This window comes from Oncorhynchus mykiss, chromosome 10, assembly GCF_057628025.1.
Source record: "Oncorhynchus mykiss isolate SJ-2025 chromosome 10, ASM5762802v1, whole genome shotgun sequence".
Lineage (NCBI taxonomy): Eukaryota > Metazoa > Chordata > Actinopteri > Salmoniformes > Salmonidae > Oncorhynchus > Oncorhynchus mykiss.
The window spans coordinates 46,439,089-46,461,179 of record NC_143031.1 but is presented as its reverse complement, the minus strand read 5'-3'; the positions used below and the strand labels follow the sequence as shown (position 1 = coordinate 46,461,179).

At 40.9% G+C, this 22,091-nt stretch overlaps 1 protein-coding gene across 1 annotated transcript in view; it reads right to left on the bottom strand.

Annotated features, from left to right (window-relative positions):
• Positions 1–10,008: 10,008 nt before the first annotated feature.
• The window catches only part of LOC110534064 (palmitoyltransferase ZDHHC20-B), a 28,545-nt gene continuing 16,462 nt past the window's right edge, over positions 10,009–22,091 (bottom strand). Inside the window, exons 9-12 of the mRNA XM_036990479.2 lie at positions 18,490–18,616; positions 18,219–18,305; positions 18,030–18,121; positions 10,009–17,950 (exon numbers count right to left, since the gene is read on the bottom strand). Of these exons, the coding sequence (XP_036846374.1) occupies positions 17,907–17,950; positions 18,030–18,121; positions 18,219–18,305; positions 18,490–18,616 (350 nt within the window). The 3' untranslated portion in view covers positions 10,009–17,906. The remainder of the gene's footprint in view (positions 17,951–18,029; positions 18,122–18,218; positions 18,306–18,489; positions 18,617–22,091) is intronic.

Genomic DNA, 22,091 nt, shown 5'->3' with positions numbered 1-22,091 from the left:
GCCTTTCATTCAAATCTTAGAACTACTGCACTTACTGAGCAACCTTGCTTATCAGGGATGCCCAATGCCCCACAGCATTGTCCTGTACCTCTCAGTGGAATTACTTGTCCATAGATTGTATTTCAATTCACACAGGAGAATGACCTTTGACTGGGGAGTATGTCATCTTGCCAGCCAATATACAGGAATAAAAGGAATGAATCCAAGGATAAAAATTATGTAGTATTGTTCAGGCCACAATCTTAAAAGTTGTGGCTTTATTTAAACAGTATCACCTCTCTCTCTCTCTGATATTTCATTTCAGCATTCTGCCAATCGTATCTATGTCTCGCGTAAATGTCTCTAGAATGAATTGCCTTCACTGTTTTTTTCGTCAGTCTTGTCATCTGATGTGTATCTCTGTCACTTTTAGCCCCACAGCATCTGTCGCCATGAACAGTAGCCAGAATAAAAGACTGTCAGGCAGTGGGATTTAGCTACTAAATATTGATGGATTCGTAAAGGGGTCTCATCACTGAACTGCATAATTGCATTTGAGCTAAGAAAAACATGATTGTGTAGCATGTAGGATGAGAAAATGAGGTCTAATCGGCTTACCTGGTTACAAATTAAGTGAAGGGAGAAGTTGGACCATGATCCAAAAACAGACCTGGATGGATTACAGTCAAACGTTGAGGCTTGCAATAATAAAATATGAAGAGAAAAGGAAGAGAGAGAAGGTGTGCACGATAGACAGCCTAAAAGACACTTGTCTGAATAAGAAGCCAAGCATTTGCTTTGCCTACAAAGATGTGTGAGAAGCCCATGTCTTTGGTGAAGCCACACATGACTATCTACAGGTGGTAGATAGTCATGTGTGGCTTCACCAAAGACATGGGCTTCTCACACATTTCTCTCCATTCGCACAACTCCGGTGGATGGCAGAGAGTTCTTTCCCCCACGGTAGACACTGTCACACTCTGTCCTTTCAAATCCCATCGGGGTTATAATCACATTCCTGTGAAGGGAATGTCCTTGAGATACAAACTAGTGTCACTTCAATGCCATGACGTGGCGGAGAAAACCATCTAAAACTGCCGCTTTATTTCGCCAAGACAAACAATTCATCCTGAACAAATAGTCTCATCAAATCAAAGTTTATTGGTTGCGTACACAGTTTAGCAGATGTTATAGCGGGTGCAGCGAAATGCTTATGCTACTTGCTAACGATGCAGTAAAATATCAAAGTTACACAATCAATAAAATACAATTAAATAAAAAAAAATCGTAACAAATCGTAACAAATTAACAACCCAAATAGCACTGTAACAATAATCCAAATGCAATCTATACGTGTCTACACCGGATGAATTTATACAAGATATACTAGGAATGGTATGTACAGTAGATATATTAATGAGCTACGTCAAGAATGCAGTATATAAATAAATATGCGCAGGGTATAAACAGTGCAACTAAAATGCAATGTACAGTAGTTGAAATATTAGAATGAACTGTCGAGAACAGTATACAGTACCAGTCAAAAGTTTGGACACAACTACTAATTCAAGGGTTTTTCTTAATTTTGACTTTTCTACAATGTAGAATAATAAACTATTAAACAACACATATGGAATCATATAGTTTTTTTGTTTAACAGTTTATTGGTTACTATTTCGATTTTAGATTATTTAAATTAGCCAACCTTTGCCTTGATGACAGCTTTGCAATCTTGGCATTCTCTCAACCAGCTTCACGAGGTAGTCAACTGGAATGCATTTCAATTAACAGGTGTGCCTTGTTAAAAGTTAATTTGTGGAAATTCTTTCCTTCTTAATACATTTGAGCCAATCTGTTGTGTTGTGACAAGGTAGGGGGTGTATACAGAAGATAGCCCTATCTGTTAAAAGACCAAGTCCATATTATGGCAAGAACAGCTCAAATAAGCAAAGAGAAACAACAATCCATCATTACTTTAAAATGTGAAGGTTAGTCAATGAGGAACATTTTAAGATCTTTGAAAGTTTCTTCAAGTGCAGTCGCAAAAACCGTCAAGTGCTTTCATGAAACTGGCTCTCATGAGGGCCGCCATAGGAAAGAAAGACCCAGAGTTACCTCTGCTGCAGATAATAGGTTCATTAGAGTTAATTGCCTCAGAAATTGCAGCCCAAATAAATGCTTCACCGAGCTCAAGTAACAGACACATCTCAACATCAACTGTTCAGAGGAGACTGTGTGAATCAGGCCCTCGTGGTTGAATTGCTGCAAAGAAAGCACCAATAATAAGAAGATACTTGCTTGGGCCAAGAAACACGAACAATGGACATTAGACTGGTGGAAATCTGTCCTTTGGTCTGATGAGTCCAAATTTGAGATTTTTGGTTCCAACCGCTGTGTCTTTGTGAGACGCAGAGTAGGTGAATGGATGATCTCCGCATGTGTGGTTCCCACCGTGAAGCATGGAGGAGGTGGTGTGATGGTGTGGGGTTGCTTTGCTGGTGACAACCAGCATGGCTACCACAGCATTCTGCAGTGATACACCATCACATCTGGTTTGCACTTAGTGAGACTATCATTTGTTTTTGAACAGGACAATGACCCAACACACCTCCAGGCTGTGTAAGGGCTATTTGATCAAGGAGAGTGATGGAGTGCTGCATCAGATCACCCGACCTCAACCCAAATGAGATGGTTTGGGATGAGTTGGACCACAGAGTGAAGGAAAAGCAGCCAACAAGTGCACAGCATATGTGGGAACTTCAACTTGGAAAAGCATTCCAGGTGAAGCTGGTTGAGAGAATGCCAAGAGTGTGCAAAGCTGTCATCAAGGCAAAGAATCTCAAATATAAAATGTTTCTTATGACCGAAAATAACTTCTAGACATCAGGACTGCGATTACTCACCACGGACGAGCAGAATCCTTTTTTTCCTTTCATGACTCTGATGAGCCCGAGGCGAAGGATATAATGCTTTCTCGGGAACAGGCCCAGATCCCCGTGATTTGCGTGAAGAGGCAGCGGAGAAAAAGGGGCCAAAGTGCTGCCTTCTGAGAATTTGTAGGCGATCGAATAAACCCCCACTTCCCTCCATTCTGCTAGCAAACACACAATCTTTGGAAAATAAAATCGACGAGCTACGCGGAACATTAAACTACCAACGGGACATTAAAAACTAACATCTAATGCTTCACGAAGTCGTGGCTGAAAGACGATACTATCAACATACAGCTGGTTACACGCTAGACCGGCAGGATAGAACAGCGGCGTCTGGTAAGACAAGGGGCGGGGCGGCAGACTGTGTCTTTTTGTAAATAACAGCTGGTGCACGATATCTAAGGAAGTATTGAGCTATTGCTCACCTGAGGTAGAGTATCTCATGATAATCTGTAGAACACACTATCTACCTAGAGAGTTTATCTGTATTTTTCATACAGTGGCTTATGAAAGTATTCACCTCCCTTGGCATTTTTCCTATTTTGTTGCTTTACAACCTGGAATTAAAATGGATTTGGGGGGGGGGGTTGCCTACCACTTTGAAGATGCTAAGTATTTTTTATTGTGAAACAAACAAGAAATAAGACAAAAAAACAAAGTTATGAACGCTCAAATTATCTCCCCTCCCCAAAGTCAATACTTTGTAGAGCCACCTTTTGCAGTATTTACAGCTGCAAGTCTCTTGGGGTATGTCTCTATAAGCTTGGCACATCAAGCCACTTGGATTTTTGCCCATTCTTCAAGGCTAAACTGCTCCATCTCCTCCAAGTTGGATGGGTTCCGCTGGTGTAAAGCAATCTTTAAGTCATACCACAGATTCTCAATTGGATTGAGGTCTGGGCTTTGACTAGGCCATTCAAATGTTTCCCCTTAAACCACTCAAGTGTTGCTTTAGCAGTATGCTTACGGTCATTGTCCTGCTGGAAGGTGAACCTCCGTCCCAGTCTCAAATCTCCGGAAGACTGAAACAGGTTTCCCTCAAGAATTTCCCTGTATTTAGCATCATCCATCATTCCTTCAATTCTGACCAGTTTCAAAGTCCCTGCCGATGAGAAACATGGTGTTCTCGGGGTGATGAGAGGTGTTGGGTTAGCGCCAGTCATAACGTTTTACTTGATAGCCAAAAAGCTACATTTGACCAGAGTACCTTCTTCCATATGTTTGGGGAGTCTCCCACATGGCTTTTGGCAAACACCAAACGTGTTTGCTTATTTCTTTCTTTAAGCAATGTTTTTTTTCCCCCATTCTTCCATAAAGCTCAGCTCTGTGGAGTGTATGGCTTGAAGTGGTCCTATGGACAGATACTCCAATCTGCACTTTGGAGCTTTGCAGCTCTTTCAGTGTTATCTTTGGTCTATTTGTTGGCTCTCTGAATAATCACCTCCTTGCCTGGTCCGTGAGTTTTGGTGTGCGGCCCTCTCTTGGCAGGTTTGTTGTGGTGCCATATTCTTTATTTTTTATAATGAATTTAATGGTGCTCTGTGGGACGTTCAAAGTTTCGGATATTTTTTTATAACCCAACCCTGATCTGTACTTCTCCACAACTTTGTCCCTGACCTGTTTGGAGAGCTCCTTGGTCTTCATGGTGCCGCTTGCTTGGTGGTGCCCCTTGCTTAGTGGTGTTGCACACTCTGGGGCCTTTCAGAACAGGTGTATATATACTGAGATCATATGACAGATCATGTGACACTTAAAGTCCACCTGTGTACAATCTATGTGACTTCTGAAGGTAATTGGTTGCACCACATCTTATTTAGGGGCTTCATAGCAAAGGTGGTGAATACATATGCACACACCACTTTTCCGTTTCTAAATATTTTGAAACAAGTTATTTTTAAAATTTCACTTCACCAATTTGGACTATTTTGTGTATGTCCATTACATGAAATCCAAATAAAAATCCATTTAAATTACAGGTTGTAATGCAACAAAATAGGAAAAACGTCAAGGAGGATGAATACTTTTGCAAAGCACTGTTTACATACCACCACAGTCAGAGGCTGGCACTAACACAGCATTGAATGAGCTGTATTAACAAGAAAACGCTCACCCAGAGGCGGCGCTCCTAGTAGCCGGGGACTTTAATGCAAGGTAACTTAAATTTGTTTTACCAAATTTCTTTCAGCATGTTAAATGTGCAACCAGAGGGGGAAAAAACAACTCTGGACTACCTATACTCCACACACAGAGACGCATATAAAGCTCCCCCTCGCCCTCCATTTGGGAAATCTGACCACAATTCTATCCTCCTGATAGAAAACAGGAAGCACCAGTGACTAGATCAATAAAAAAGTGGTCAGATTAAGCAGATGCTAAGCTGCAGGACTGTTTTGCTAGCACAGACTGGAATAAATCAAATCAAATGTATTTATATAGCCCTTCTTACATCAGCTGATATCTCAAAGTGCTGTACAGAAACCCAGCCTAAAACCCCAAACAGCAAGCAATGCAGGTGTAGAAGCACGGTGGCTAGGAAAAACTCCCTAGAAAGGCCAAAACCTAGGAAGAAACCTAGAGAGGAACCAGGCTATGAGGGGTGGCCAGTCCTCTTCTGGCTGTGCCGGGTGGAGATTATAACAGAACATGGCCAAGATGTTCAAATGTTCATAAATGACCAGCATGGTCAAATAATAATAATCACAGTAGTTGTCGAGGGCGAAGCAAGTCAGCATCTCAGGAGTTGCCAGTTAGTTGGCTTTTCATAGCCGATCATTAAGTGTATCTTTACGCTCCTGCTGTCTCTAGAGAGTTGAGAACAGCAGGTCTGGGACAGGTAGCATGTCCAGTGAACAGGTCAGGGTTCCATAGTCGCAGGCAGAACAGTTGAAACTGGAGCAGCAGCACGGCCAGGTGGACTGGGGACAGCAAGAAGTCATCATGCTAGGTAGTCCTGAGGCATGGTCCTAGGGCTCAGGTCCTCCGAGAGAGAGAGAAAGAAAGAGAGAATTAGAGAGAGCATACTTAAATTCCCACAGGACACCGGATAGGACAGGAGAAGTACTCCAGATATAACAAACTGACCCTAGCCCCCTGACACAATCTGCTGCAGCATAAATACTGGAGGCTGAGACAGGATGGGTCAGGAGACACTGTGGCCCCATCCGATGATACCCCCCGACAGGGCCAAACAGGAAGGATATAACCCCACCCACTTTGCCAAAGCACAGGCCCCACACCACTAGAGGGATATCTTCAACTACCAACTTACCATCCTGAGACAAGGCCGAGTATAGCCCACAAAGATCTCCGCCACGGCACAACCCAAGGGGGGGCGCCAACCCAGACAGGAAGATCACATCAGTGACTCAACCCACTCAGGGACGGCATGGAAGAGCACCAGTAAGTCAGTGTCTCAGCCCCTGTAATAGGGTTAGAGGCAGAGAATCCCAGTGAAGAGAGGGCAACCGGCTAGACAGAGACAGCAAGGACGGTTCGTTGCTCCAGAGCCTTTCCGTTCACCTTCACACTCCTGGGCCAGACTACACTCAATCATATGACCCACTGAAGAGATGAGTTTTCAGTAAAGACTTAAAGTTTGAGACGGAGTCTGCGTCTCTCACATGGGTAGGCAGACCATTCCATAAAAAGGTGTACAGCAGTAGTTATATAGGATGGGCCATGACTAGAATACAGTATATACATATACAGTGCCTTGCGAAAGTATTCGGCCCCCTTGAACTTTGCGACCTTTTGCCACATTTCAGGCTTCAAACAAAGATATAAAACTGTATTTTTTTGTGAAGAATCAACAACAAGTGGGACACAATCATGAAGTGGAACGACATTTATTGGATATTTCAAACTTTTTTAACAAATCAAAAACTGAAAAATTGGGCGTGCAAAATTATTCAGCCCCCTTAAGTTAATACTTTGTAGCGCCACCTTTTGATTGCGATTACAGCTGTAAGTCGCTTGGGGTATGTCTCTATCAGTTTTGCACCTCGAGAGACTGACATTTTTTCCCATTCCTCCTTGCAAAACAGCTCGAGCTCAGTGAGGTTGGATGGAAAGCATTTGTGAACAGCAGTTTTCAGTTCTTTCCACAGATTCTCGATTGGATTCAGGTCTGGACTTTGACTTGGCCATTCTAACACCTGGATATGTTTATTTTTGAACCATTCCATTGTAGATTTTGCTTTATGTTTTGGATCATTGTCTTGTTGGAAGATAAATCTCCGTCCCAGTCTCAGGTCTTTTGCAGACTCCATCAGGTTTTCTTCCAGAATGGTCCTGTATTTGGCTCCATCCATCTTCACATCAATTTTAACCATCTTCCCTGTCCCTGCTGAAGAAAAGCAGGCCCAAACCATGATGCTGCCACCACCATGTTTGACAGTGGGGATGGTGTGTTCAGGGTGATGAGCTGTGTTGCTTTTACGCCAAACATGACGTTTTGCATTGTTGCCCAAAAGTTCAATTTTGGTTTCATCTGACCAGAGCACCTTCTTCCACATGTTTGGTGTGTCTCCCAGGTGGCTTGTGGCAAACTTTAAACAACACTTTTTATGGATATCTTTAAGAAATGGCTTTCTTCTTGCCACTCATCCATAAAGGCCAGATTTGTGCAATATACACCTGATTGTTGTCCTATGGACGGAGTCTCCCACCTCAGCTGTAGATCTCTGCAGTTCATCCAGAGTGATCATGGGCCTCTTGGCTGCATCTCTGATCAGTCTTCTCCTTGTATGAGCTGAAAGTTTAGAGGGACGGCCAGGTCTTGGTAGATTTGCAGTGGTCTGATACTCCTTCCATTTCAATATTATCGCTTGCACAGTGCTCCTTGGGATGTTTAAAGCTTGGGAAATCTTTTTGTATCCAAATCCGGCTTTAAACTTCTTCACAATAGTATCTCGGACCTGCCTGGTGTGTTCCTTGTTCTTCATGATGCTCTCTGCGCTTTTAACGGACCTCTGAGACTATCACAGTGCAGGTGCATTTATACGGAGACTTGATTACACACAGGTGGATTGTATTTATCATCATTAGTCATTTAGGTCAACATTGGATCATTCAGAGATCCTCACTGAACTTCTGGAGAGAGTTTGCTGCACTGAAAGTAAAGGGGCTGAATAATTTTGCACGCCCAATTTCAGTTTTTGATTTGTTAAAAAAGTTTGAAATATCCAATAAATGTCGTTCCACTTCATGATTGTGTCCCAATTGTTGATTCTTCACAAAAAAATAGTTTTATATTTATGTTTGAAGCCTGAAATGTGGCAAAAGGTCGCAAAGTTCAAGGGGGCCGAATACTTTCGCAAGGCACTGTAAAGTGGGTAAAAGTGTGTAAACATTATTAAAGTGACCAGTGTTCAATGACTATGTACTGTACATCAGGCAGCAGTCTAAGGTGCAGGGTAGATAACTGGGTGGTGACAGTGTCTGAGGTTCTGGCCAGGGTACTGGGCTGGCTAGTGGTGACTGTTTAACAGTCAGATGGCCTGGAGATATAAGCTGATTATCAGTCTTTCGGTCGCAGTATTAATTCATCTGTACTTTCTCCGCCTTCTACATGGTAGCGGGATGAACAGTCCGTAGCTCAGGTGGCTGGGTCCTTGATGATCTTCTAGGCCTTCCTGACACCGCATCTTAATGTAAGTCTTAAGGTAACAAAAGAGAAGGTTGTGATCTTCCCTATGTATTTGTCATGGACATTCCTTGACCCCACTATGTGTGTGAAAAGTCTTATACTGCTAAACCTTGCCACAGATTTACCATCTTACTAAGTGACTCATGACAGTGGATTCTTTTTGCTTGGCTTTTGTCACATTCAGTGGTGGAAAAAGTACCCAAATTGTCATACTTGAGTGAAAGTATAGATACCTTCATAGAAAGCTACTCAAGTAAAAGTAATCCAGTTAAATACTACTTGAGTAAAATTCAAAGCATTTGGTTTTAAATATACTTACACTACCGGTCAACAGTTTTAGAACACCTAATCATTCAAGGGTTTCTTTATTTTTAATATTTCATAGTTGATGTCTTCACTATTATTCTACAATGTAGCAAATAGTAAAAATAAAGAAAAACCCTGGAATGAGTAAGTGTTCTAAAACTTTTGACCGGTAGTGTACTGTATATATCAAAAGTAAAATATACATTTCTAAAATATACTTGAGTATCAAAAAGTACAATTATATTTTAAAATGCCTTATATTAAGCAAAGCAGGCAGCACCATTTTCTTGCTTTTCAAATGTATGGATAGTCAGGGGCACACCCCAACACTGGCAGTAGGGATGACCACGTGTTCTCAATATGTGCATGAATCAGACCATTTGTCTTGCTAAGCATTCACAATATAAAACGAGTACTTCTGGTTGTCAGGGAAAATTTAGTAAAAAGTACATTATTTTCATTAGGGATAAAGGGAAGTAAAAGTTGTCAGAAATATAAAATAGTAAAGTAAAACACAGATGCCCAAAAAAACTACTTAAGTAGTACTTTAAAGTGGTCCAACTAAAATGTTATCCGGACTGTGTTCAAAAAGACAAGTCTTAATAAAACCACTTTGTGAGACGGTTTCCTTACTCAGTGGGTATCTAATTTAAAAACATGAATGGTGAGTTTCACAGCATGCAGGTTTTGTGGGAACACTTAAATAACATATGGCACAGAGAGCAAAAAGGTACAGTGCGTCTCAGATGGAATCACATAACACCAATACCCAGTCAAAGGTTACTGGCTTGGGCTGGCTCAGGAAATATGTCATACCATGGATGTAATTAAAAACCTGCCTTTCTAGTGTCTTTAAAACAAATCAATAACATTTGACAATTCACTGTGATCCAGTGAAAAGATGCTGCCTCTGGCTGTCTAGGAGCAGAACAATTTTACATACCTGTGTTAAGTTAACAATTTTGTTCAGGCATAAAAGAATTGAGGTACAAAAAGCATTTATTCCCAGCTTCCTGCCTTCAGTTCGCATCTCAGCAGTGCCTGCCCTTATTGATCATGGCACTATCTAGGCCTAGGGTAATCAAGTCTAAAAATGGGCAACCAACATTGTTAGAAACTATGTAAGAATCCATTAATCAAGTATTTGAATGCATTAAACATTTATTAAAAATGTACACAATAATACATACACATTTGTATTAGACGTACGAAACTTTGTGCAAACTATTTCCCAATTTGGAGTACATAAAAATAAAAAAACATTAACCAAAACTGTATGACAGGGTCCTACAAATGTCATTAGAAAATACTAACGCATGCAAACAGATTCAATAAAATACTAATATTAAATCAAAGGAAATGGAGCCACGAATATACTTCGACAAATGTTGTGCCTATACAACGTAGTGCAAAATATCCGTCATTAATGTAAGTTACTGAAACTAGAAGGTTAAAGCCATGATGCATTCACGCCACAATAGGGGGTTATACCATCATACATGCACCCAGTTAACAAAACAGCTTGTACATTCCAAACACAGATCATAGTCCGTTGGAATTTTTTTTTAGAAACCTGATCGCAGAGCTTCTGAAATAAAATAATTATTTCTCCATTGAGATGCGATGCCTAGCTCTTACCCTCCTCTTGGTGGTCTGTGTCCATACTGACATGACGCAAGACTGCACATGGAAACTGGCCTACCGGTATTAACAAATTTGGTTCAATACATTAAATATTGCTGTACATGTTCAACATTGTACATTTTTCCCCGACAAAACAATAAAATAGCTAGAAGAATCAGGATCATCATCAGTGTCAAAAGCAAGCAGCATTCGTCATGGAAAACATGCTTTTAATAAAACATTTTTGTTCAAACCCTTCCTTTTCCCTTCATCTTTGGACACCAGACAAAGTTAGACATCAGAAACAAGACAGAAATTTAAGAAGTGTGTTTTGCATAAAGTGAACACATACCTATTCCATATTCTCAAAAGATTGAGGTTGAGTTCAAACACATTTCCCAAGTAAGATGAATTGTTCCATGTTAAGTCTTCCCTATTGCCTATGAAAGTGATACTTTACAGATATCTTGCAGACATACAACTCCCTTTAAAAAAAAAAGAAAAAAAAGGAGACGTCTAAAAACAATACATGGCAATGGGGACAGTACACGACACACTGCCATCTGTGCCCATTTACCTGAATTTACATTTTTATTACTCCTAAAACAAAATACATTTAGGTTCTCATACGCTTACAATGGATGTTTTGACATTTGCTTGAACAGTAGTTAAGATTATATTTGGTTGTGATCTTTGCAAAATAACTTTTGAATGCAGCAGGTAGCTAGAATGCTAACGCTCATTGATATAGGCTGTAGCAAAAGATAGCCAAAGAGACATTTTACTGGTTGAAGTGTAATGCAGTTGATTTGCGATGATAAACATTAAAACAGGACATTATTACGAGCCTTAAAATCCAACTATACTCCAAAAGTAGTGTGATATGCACTCGTATGCAGCATGTTCTGTAAGAACTCCCGTGTTCCGCTACCAACTTGCAGCGTCGCCCTTGTGCGGCAATGTTTGCAAACCCAGAAAGGTGTCAAAAGCAATAGAAACAATGGAAAAACAGAAACTTAAAAGCGTAAACAAATACTAATAACAAATGTAAACAAATGTAATAACAATCCTGTACAATGTTCAAAAACTACAGTGAGATCCAAATGTATTGGGACAGCGACACATTTGTTGTTTTGGCTCTTTACTCCAGCATTTTGGATTTGAATAAAAAGACTCAGGAGAACAGTTTAGAAATTACAGAAAAATGTGTAATTCATTAAGGACTATCCGTAATCATGGTAGCATCCACATTAATTTAGAAGTGTTTAGAAACATTCTATTTCTTATATATGATAAAAGTGACTCCAGAAATGACAATACATTATTTACCATTCATTTCCATTGGGCACAAAATCTGAAACCACAAAAACCAACAGCAAATGCATCCAAGTTTATAGAGCCACAAGCTTGACGTAATCATTGCGTGCAAGGAATATGGGACCAAATACAAAACTTTAATACACCTTCAGAAGTTTTGGAACAAATTCACTTAGTCCCCTAAAATGTGCGGGGGCCTATGTACAAAAGGTGTGGTAATTTCTAAACAGTTCACCCGATGTGGAGGAAAATACCCTCAAATGAATGCAGACTGTCTGCACTTTAACCTCAAAGTATAATTTCAAATCCAAAGTGCTGGAGTACAGAGCCAAAACAACAAGTGTGTCACTGTCCCAAAACTTGGAGCTCACTGTATACAGTGCATTCAGAACCCTTCCCCCTTTTGTTACATTACAGCCTTATTCTAAAATGGATAACATATACACTGCTCAAAAAAAATAAAGGGAACACTAAAATAACACATCCTAGATCTGACTGAATGAAATATTCTTATTAAATACTTTTTTCTTTACATAGTTGAATGTGCTGACAACAAAATCACACAAATTATCAATGGAAATCAAATGTATCAACCCATGGAGGTCTGGATTTGGAGTCACACTCAAAATTAAAGTGGAAAACCACACTACAGGCTGATCCAACTTTGATGTAATGTCCTTAAAACAAGTCAAAATGAGGCTCAGTAGTGTGTGTGGCCTCCACATGCCTGTATGACCTCCCTACAATGCCTGGGCATGCTCCTGATGAGGTGGCGGATTGTCTCCTGAGGGATCTCCTCCCAGACCTGGACTTAAGCATCCGCCAACTCCTGGACAGTCTGTGGTGTAACGTGGCGTTGGTGGATGGAGCGAGACACAATGTCCCAGATGTGCTCAATTGGATTCAGGTCTGGGGAACGGGTGGGCCAGTCCATAGCATCAATGCCTTCCTCTTGCAGGAACTGCTGACACACTCCAGCCACATGAGGTCTAGCATTGACTTGCATTAGGAGGAACCCAGGGCCAACCGCACCAGCATATGGTCTCACAAGGGGTCTGAGGATCTCATCTCGGTACCTAATGGCAGTTAGGCTACCTCTGGCGAGCACATGGAGGGCTGTGCGGCCCCCCAAAGAAATGCCACCCCACACCATGACTGACCCACCGCCAAACCGGTCATGCTGGAGGATGTTGCAGGCAGCAGAACGTTCTCCACGGCGTCTCCAGACTGTCACGTCTGTCACGTGCTCAGTGTGAACCTGCTTTCATCTGTGAAGAGCACAGGGCGCCAGTGGCGAATTTGCCAATCTTGGTGTTCTCTGGCAAATGAAAAACGTCCTGCACGGTGTTGGGCTGTAAGCACAACCCCCACCTGTGGACGTCGGGCCCTCATACCACACTCATAGAGTCGGTTTCTGACCGTTTGAGCAGACACATGCACATTTGTGGCCTGCTGGAGGTCATTTTGCAGGGCTCTGGCAGTGCTCCTCCTTACACAAAGGCGGAGGTAGCGGTCCTGCTGCTGGGTTGTTGCCCTTCTACGGCCTCCTCCACATCTCCTGATGTACTGGCCTAACTCCTGGTAGCGCCTCCATGCTCTGGACACTACGCTGACAGACACAGCAAACCTTCTTGCCACAGCTCGCATTGATGTTCCATCCTGGATGAGCTGCACTACCTGAGCCACTTGTGTGGGTTGTAGACTCCGTCTCATGCTACCACTAGAGTGAAAGCACCGCCAGCATTCAAAAGTGACCAAAACATCAACCAGGAAGCATAGGAACTGAGAAGTGGTCTGTGGTTATCACCTGCAGAACCACTCCTTTATTGGGAGTGTCTTGCTAATTGCCTATAATTTCCACCTGTTGTCTATTCCATTTGCACAACAGCATGTGAAATTTGTCAATCAGTGTTGCTTCCTAAGTGGACAGTTTGATTTCACAGAAGTGTGATTGACTTGGAGTTACATTGTGTTGTTTAAGTGTTCCCTTTATTTTTTTGAGCAGTGTATATACAGTGGGGCAAAAAAGTATTTAGTCAGCCACGAATTGTGCAAGTTCTCCCACTTAAAAAGATGAGAGGCCTGTAATTTTCTTCATTAGGTACACTTCAACTACGGCAGACAAAATGAAAAAAAAAATCCTGAAAATCACGTAGGATTTTTTATGAATTTATTTGCAAATTATGGTGGAAAAATAAGCATTTGGTCATATGGTCAGATAAAACCAAAATATACGTTTTTGGTAAAAACTCAACTCGTCATGTTTGGAGGACAAAGAATGCTGAGTTGCATCCAAAGAACACCATACCTACTGTGAAGCATGGGGGTGGAAACTTCATGCTTTGGGGCTGTTTTTTTGCAAAGGGACCAGGACGACTGAGCCGTGTAAAGGAAAGTATGAATGGGGCCATGTATCGTGAGATTGATTGAAAACCTCCTTCCATCAGCAAGGGCTTTGAAGATGAAACGTGGCTGGGTCTTTCAGCATGACAATGATCCCAAACACACCACCCGGGCAACGAAGGAGTGGCTTCGTAAGAAGCATTTCAAGGTCCTGGAGTGGCCTAGCCAGTCTCCAGATCTCAACCTCATAGAACATCTTTGGAGGGAGTTGAAAGTCTGTGTTGCCTAGCAACAGCCCCAAAATGACCCTAAGCACACAGCCAAGACAACGCAGGAGTGGCTTCGGGACAAGTCTCTGAATGTCCTTGAGTGGCCCAGCCAGAGCCCAGACTTGAACACAATCGAAACATCTCTGGAGAGACCTGTAAATAGCTGTGCAGTGACGCTCCCAAGCCAACCTGACAGAGGCTGAGAGGATCTGCAGAAGAGAAATGGGAGAAACTCCCCAAATACAGGTGTGCTAAGCTTGTAGCGTCATACCCACGAAGACGCAAGGCTGTAATCGCTGCCAAAGGTGCTTCAAAGTGCTGAGTAAAGGGTCTGAATACTTATGTTCATGTGATTTCATTTACATTTTTTTTTTTTATACATGTGCAGAAGTGTCTTGAAACTCGTTTTTGCTTTGTGAATATGGGGTATTGTGTGTAAACTGAGGGGGAAAAAACAACTTAAAAATCAATTTTAGAACAAAGGGTGTAACATAACAAAATGTGGAAAAAGTAAAAGGGTTCTGAAAACTTTCCAAATGCACTGCTTGTTGAGTCCCAACCAAGTTATTGAGATGAAAGTGATAAACTTATCACATACAGTACCAGTCAAGTTTGGACACCTACTCACTCAAGGGATATTTTTTGTTGTTGCTATTTTCTACATTGCAGAAAACCAACTATGAAATAACATATGGAATCATGTAGTAACAAATGTTTTAAACAAATCAAAATATGTTATATTTGAGTTTCTCCAAAGTAGCCACCCTTTGCCTTGACAGCTTTGCACACTCATGAAACTCTCAACCAGCTTCGTGAGGTACCACTTTGTTTCAATTAACAGGTGTGCCTCGTTAAAAGCTAATTTGTGGAATTTCTTTCTTAATGAGTTTGAGCCGATCAGTTGTTGTGACAAGGTAGAGGGGTATACAGAAGATGGTCTTTTACCAAATAGGGTTCAGTCTATATTATGGCAAGAACAGCTCAAACAAGCAAAGAGAAACAGTCCATTACATTAAGAAGTGAAGGTAAATCAATGCAGAAAATTAAGAACTTCGAAAGTTTCTTTAAGTGCAGTCGCAAAAACCATCAAGCGCATGATGAAACTGGTTCTCATGAGGACCGCCACAGGAAAGGAAGACCCAGAGTTACCTCTGCTGCAGAGGATAAGTTCATTAGTTACCAGCTTCAGAAATTGCAGCCCAAATAAACACTTCAGAGTTCAAGTAACAGACTCATTTCAATATCAACTGTTCAGAGACTGCGTGAAATCAGGTCTTCCTGCTCGAATTGCTGCAAAGAAACCACTACTAAAAAGGACACAATTAAGGAGACTTGCTAGGGCCAAGAATAACAAGCAATGGACTTTAGACCGGTGGAAATCTGTCCTTTGGTCTGACGAGTCCAAATGTGAGATTTTTCGTTCCAACCGCCATGTCCTTGTGAGACGCAGGGTAGGTGAACGGATGATCTTTGCATGTGTGGTTCACACAGTGAAGCATATAGGTGGTGTGATGGTGCTTTGCTGGTGACACCGTCAGTGATTTTCAAATTCAAGGAACACTTAACCAGCATGGCTACCACAGCAGTACTATCTGGTTTGCTCTTATTGTGACTGTCCTGTTGAAAAACAAATTATAATGACACAAAACACACCGCCAAGCTGTGTGAGGGCTATTTGACCAAGGAGAGTGATGGAGTGCTGCATCAGATGACTTGGCCTCCACAATCACCCGACCTCAACCCAATTGAGATGGTTTGGGATGAGTTGGACTGCAGAGTGAAGGAAAAGCAGCCAACAAGTGCTCAGCATATGTGGGAAGTCCTTCAAGACTTTTGGAAAAGCATTCCTCATGAAGCTAGTTGAGAGAATGCCAAGTGTGTGCAAAGCTGTCAAGGCAAAGGGTGGCTACTTTGAAGAATCTGAAATATATTTTGATTTGTTTAAAACTTTTTTGGTTACTACATGATTCCATGTGTTATTTTATAGTTTTGATGTCTTCACTGTTGTGCTACAATGTAGAGAATAGTACAAATAAAGAAAAACCCTGGAATGAGTAGGTGTGTCCAAATTTTTGACCGGTACTGTAGATCACAATTTTGCAAAACATGCATCTAGAGTTAGGATTTGGCCCTGCGTCATTAGGGTCATGTGTGTGACACTTCAAATGTGTATTAGCAAAAATCAACTGTTTAAAATTGCAAACAGAAATTTTAAAGTAATTACACCATGCTAAGGTGAACCATTTACTATGGCACTGTACTTAACCTTTGTCCTTCCATACAACAGAAAAAAATCATAATAAATCTGAACAACTTAACTGCAGGCACATTTAAAAGCTAGAATCAGCAGTTGAAACAATGACAAAGTGTTACCCCGCCTCAGTTTTGGTAAAAAGCTGAGGGATGGGCCTGGAGAAATGTAACCACTCAAATTTATAGACAGAGCTATGGATGCAAGGACTTATCGTCAAAAATATAAAAAGGATAGTTAACCATTTTCTGAAGCTATAGTGCATTTACATTTGTTGTTTACAAACATAGTAAAAAATAAATCTGTAGGGGTATGTATGACAGTTGAACTAAGCTCACGAGTCATTTATAGGTTATATTCAAGAATCAATGGATATCATTAATTTCTAATCCCAAAAACTAAGTGTTCTAGCTTTAAATTACGATGTTGAGCTGGAAAGGATTTGGCATAGGGTCCTCCTACAAAGCCTTTTTTCATGCAAACCTACTGTAAGACTGTATGGCCTGTTGAAATCAATGGATATGCTTAGCGCCCTCCACAGGGTTCAAATGTAAAGTGCATACAGTACACACACTACAGTCAACTGAGACGTTGTGTCTTGAGGCCCTGAACATTGTATTCCCTGGGCTTAACCCAATCAAAGCCAGTAACTGAGTTTCTGGGGAAAGAAACAGTAAACACTTACCAATAAAGAAAGTGAATACTAATTCGACTGAGGTGTATAAGTATAAAGCAATTATTTTCCTGCACTTTTCCTGAAATAATCTAAGCTAGTGCAAAGAGTCTACTTTTTTTGGCTTGAATAACAGAGTAGTCCCAGAGATTAATCATAGTTACAAAAAAAAGCTTTGGTTAAAAACAAAGATGAAGTGTCAGAGAGTATGTGCTTGGTGAGGACTTAGACGGCTGATGTAAGATGTAGCGTCCATGACAGTCCAGGTTGTGTCCATCATACCAGGAATGCTGTTTGGCGGATGTAAGAATGGCAATAGAAAATATGTCCATACAAGAGCTGTTACTTGACATTTGTCCATGGTAGTAGGGGTGCTGCAAGTGATAAGGGGTGTTTTTTGTTTAGATTCTGCTGGTTGTAAGGCATCACAGTTGATGGCTCAGTTGTCTCTTGGCAGATTTGAGCCAACTCGGTAATCAAAGATCATGGGTGGTCATCAGTTTCATCCCTAAGCTCTGTAGGAAACGCGCACACTTCAGCGGGAGTCATCCATAGGCTTACCTGTCTATGACTCGCTCTCTATGGTGACTGTGACTGTCTCGGCTACATCTGAAACACAAGGGTGAGAGGTCAAGGTTCAGGCAGCTCACAGGCACAGGGCTACATGACATCACAGGGATCTACATACCTGTTTTGTCGAAGCTGCCATCCTGATGGTCCTCAATGTGGTTGATGGTGTCGCCAAGGACATGCTTGGGGCTTGCAGCACAATCTACAGAGCTATTTCAGGACAAGGCCGGTATTAACTTCATGAATGAGGCGAGATAATTTACTGAATCAGGAATGAAAGAAATCAAACCAAGAAACCATGAATAACCTTTTGCCGTTGATCTGGAGGCCCACAGCTATCTGCTCAGGATCTAAGTTCACCAACCGGGTGACAAAACTGTTACCATCACCGTGACTGACAGAGAGAAAGGAGAGCACAAGGGGGGGGGGGGGGGGGGGGGGAGACACATTAGGCATTTAAATACCTACAGTGAAACTCAAACTAGGTTTTTATTGACTGAAAGGCAGTACTGACTAAAGATGCAAAACTATTCTAAAGCTCCAACAGAATAGATGGATAGGTGACTTTGTGTTTTCACCTGGTGTAGATGGGAAACATCCAGTACTTCTTCTGGTCTCCAAAGACCTCAGCCATGTTCCTACTGAATCCCAGAGAGAAGCCATTCTTGTCTGGGCCATTTCTGAAGACAGGAGCCCTGAAAGCCTCTGAAATAAATACAAAATATTAGTTGCAAGCAGCAATGAACAGGGTTCACAGGATGACAGAAAGGAGAAGAGATAAGTTGAATAACAAAGTAGCAATATGTACAGTAGGAACCATCTTCATTTAAGTACAATCAGCGAAAACATGACAATGTTTATCGCCCAATACCACAAGGATGACATAAGTGAAGTTAAGTCTAGTGCTGCATCTTTGAATGCAGCGGGTAATCATTCTTAAAGTCATTACTTAATGTATTGAGTTTATATACCAATTTTGTGGTCAATTTGACGAATGGTTGATGACTTGAAATATTTTCAGCGTTTAACGTGTTGAGATGACTTATAATAATGGCTGGAAACGGAGCGAACGGAACGGCAAACACATTGAAACCATGCATTGGATACCATTCCACTTCATTCTGCTCCAGCAGTTACCATGAGCCCTTCCTCCCCAATTAACATGTCACCAACATGGTGTATTGGTAGGCTATATTTTGCAGTCATTTTTGAATTCTGGGACTTTGAAGTAATTAACAAACAGATTATGACAATCTCAGTTGGTACACTCCACATTAGCTTTAAAAAAGTATAGTATACTTTCACAGCTGTAATACGCTGACTGCGCAAGCGGCAGAACTTCTACTTTCCCAAATAAATGACACTTTCCACTATGTTCAGGTCACATAATACGGCAACAATATGCGATTACACAGAAAGTAATCACGATATTTCACATTATTCATCTGCACAATTAAAATCTAACATTGATTTGCATGAGACAAAGTCCATCTGATCAATAATTACTGCTCCAGTATCCCATGGTTCCACTGGTGCTAATGACATCTATAGAGCCACCAACAGGTCTGGTCCCTCTAAGGCTGCAGTGACTTTATATTCACAGTTATTATATACAGCAGGTAGCCTAACGTTTAAAAGGATTTGGCCTGTAACTGAAAGGTCGCTGGTCCGAATCCCTGATTCGGGGGGGGGGGGGGGGGGCTGTTTATGTGCCCTTGAGCAAGGCACTTAGCCCTAATTGCTCCTGTAACCCTAATTGCTCCTGTTGCTGTGGATAAGAGTCTGCTCAAATGTAAAGAGGCATACCAAAATTCATGGCCCCATGTCCATCAGTTCATTTCTTATAGCCCTGGTGAGAAATGGTGCCATCTAGTGGTGTAATGTGGCCATCTAAGAATTCAGCAACTAAACATTGTCAAATACATTACAGGCTAATTTATTGGGTCTATATACCAAACCTGTTGTCAATCTGACTTATAGTTCATGAGAAATAAATATATATATATATATATATATATATATATATCATGAGTCTAACTTCAGGCTAGGCCTCTTTTCTCCACTTCCTTTCTGACTGACATGCCCAAAGTAAACTGCCAGTTACTCAGGCCCAGATGACAGGATAAGCATATAAATTGGTAGCATTGGATAGGAAACACTTTGAAGTTTGTAGAAATGTTAAAATAATGCATGAGACTATAATACAATGTATATGGTAGGTGAAAATCTACAAAAAACAAAAATCTGATTGTTTGAGATCCCATGCTCTTCATTAGAATGTATGTCAAATCCAGCTCCTAGTTTGCAATTCCTATGGCTTCCACTAGATGTCAACAGTCTGTTCGAGATTTTAGGCTTGTTTCTCCCCAAACAAGGAAGAATTTTGAGTTTTGGCACTGGGAGTCATAGCTGGAAAACAGTCTGCGCACGAGATGAAGATGCATGGCTGCTAATTTTACTTTTCTATTGAACATACTTCTTTCCGTATTAAATGTATAGTTTAATTGCATTTTAGGATACCCGAGGATTAATTAGAAAAGTAGTTTGACTTGTTTTACCAAAGTTTAGCGGTAGCTTTTTGGATTCCTTTGTCTGCATGTTGAACGAGTGGATTACTCAAATCGATGGCGCCGACTAAAACAGACTTGGGATATAAAGAAGGATTTTCTAACAAAACGACCATGCATGTTGTAGCTGGGACACTTTGGATTGCAAACAGAGGAAGATTTTCAAAAAGCAAGTGATTATTTAAAAATGGCTATTTGTGATTTTATGAAGCCTGTGCTGGTTGAAAAATATGTTGATGTGGGGCGCCGTCCTCAAACAATTGCATGTTATGCTTTCGCTGTAAAGCCTATTGTAAATCGGACAATGCAGTTAGATTAACAAGATACTTGTATGTACCAAAATGTTTAATATCCATCATTTGTATGATTATTGTTTTAATTGCCCGCCCTCGTCTGACGGGACACCTATCCCAGAGAGATAGTCTAAATACAAAATGAGGAATGAATCTGACGTATGGTTCATAAGGAGAAGATGATTGCAAATTGCGCATTAGTGTTACATATGCAAGGAATGTATTGTTAAATGGTTTCCTTGTTTTTATAGATATCAATACCACATTCAGTGTGGTTCAGGATAGTGATAACAAGTCTCAAGTTGATTTAAATGGACACATGTAAATCAGATGTTTTTTTGTTTTTTTTTCAATAACTCAACCATCTTTTGACCAATCCCTTAGTTTTTTCTCTCAAACTAAGTTTTGTCATGTATTTTGGTCCTATGGTTTCATGAGAAGATTTGTTAAGTATGTTTAGCGTATGTGCTAATATGCATCTACTGGTATAATGTGGTCATCTTTGAATCCATAAATGCTATTTTTTCAAACTCTTTATGGACCAGTGTTGACTCCAAAGATCACCTTTGGAAGGCATCAGACATTTAGTCCATGAGAAGATTGTGTATGATTATTTTAAGCTTTATTCATTAGTCAAAAGTGAATTGTTAATCGTTTCCTTATTTTTAAGATCTCAATGCCAAACATGTTTCACCGTGGTAATGTCTTTGATGACCCTAAAAAGTTGATCGGCCATTATGGAGTGGATTTAAATGGACATGTGAAATCAGATGTCCTAATTTATCAAAAAAAAAAAAAAAAACTCAGCCATCTCTTAATAACTTAGTTGGAGAAAAGATATGTACCATGAACCTACATAACACGTGGACTTATGGTTCATGAGAAGTTTTGCCCCCAAAGTCTTTCAAATGATATCCTGATGGACCTTACGGGTCCTTGAGCAGTGAGGAAAGACACCTAAACTCAGCAACAAAAAAAAAAGATTTGTCCCTTTTCAGGACCCTGTCTTTCAAAGATGATTCGTAAAATTCCAAATAACTTCACAACTCTTCATTGTAAAGAGTTTAAACACTGTTTCCCATGCTTGTGGAATGGTCATTAGGACGCTAACAGACGGTAGGCAATTAAGGTCACAGTTATGAAAACTTAGAACACTAAAGAGGCCTTTCTACAGACTCTGAAAAACACCAAAAGATGCCCAGGGTCCCTGCTCATCTGCGTGAATGTGCCTTAGGCATGAAGACTGCAGATGTGGTGAGGGCAATAAATTGCAATGTCCGCACTGTGAGACGCCTAAGACAGCGCTACAGGGAGACAGGA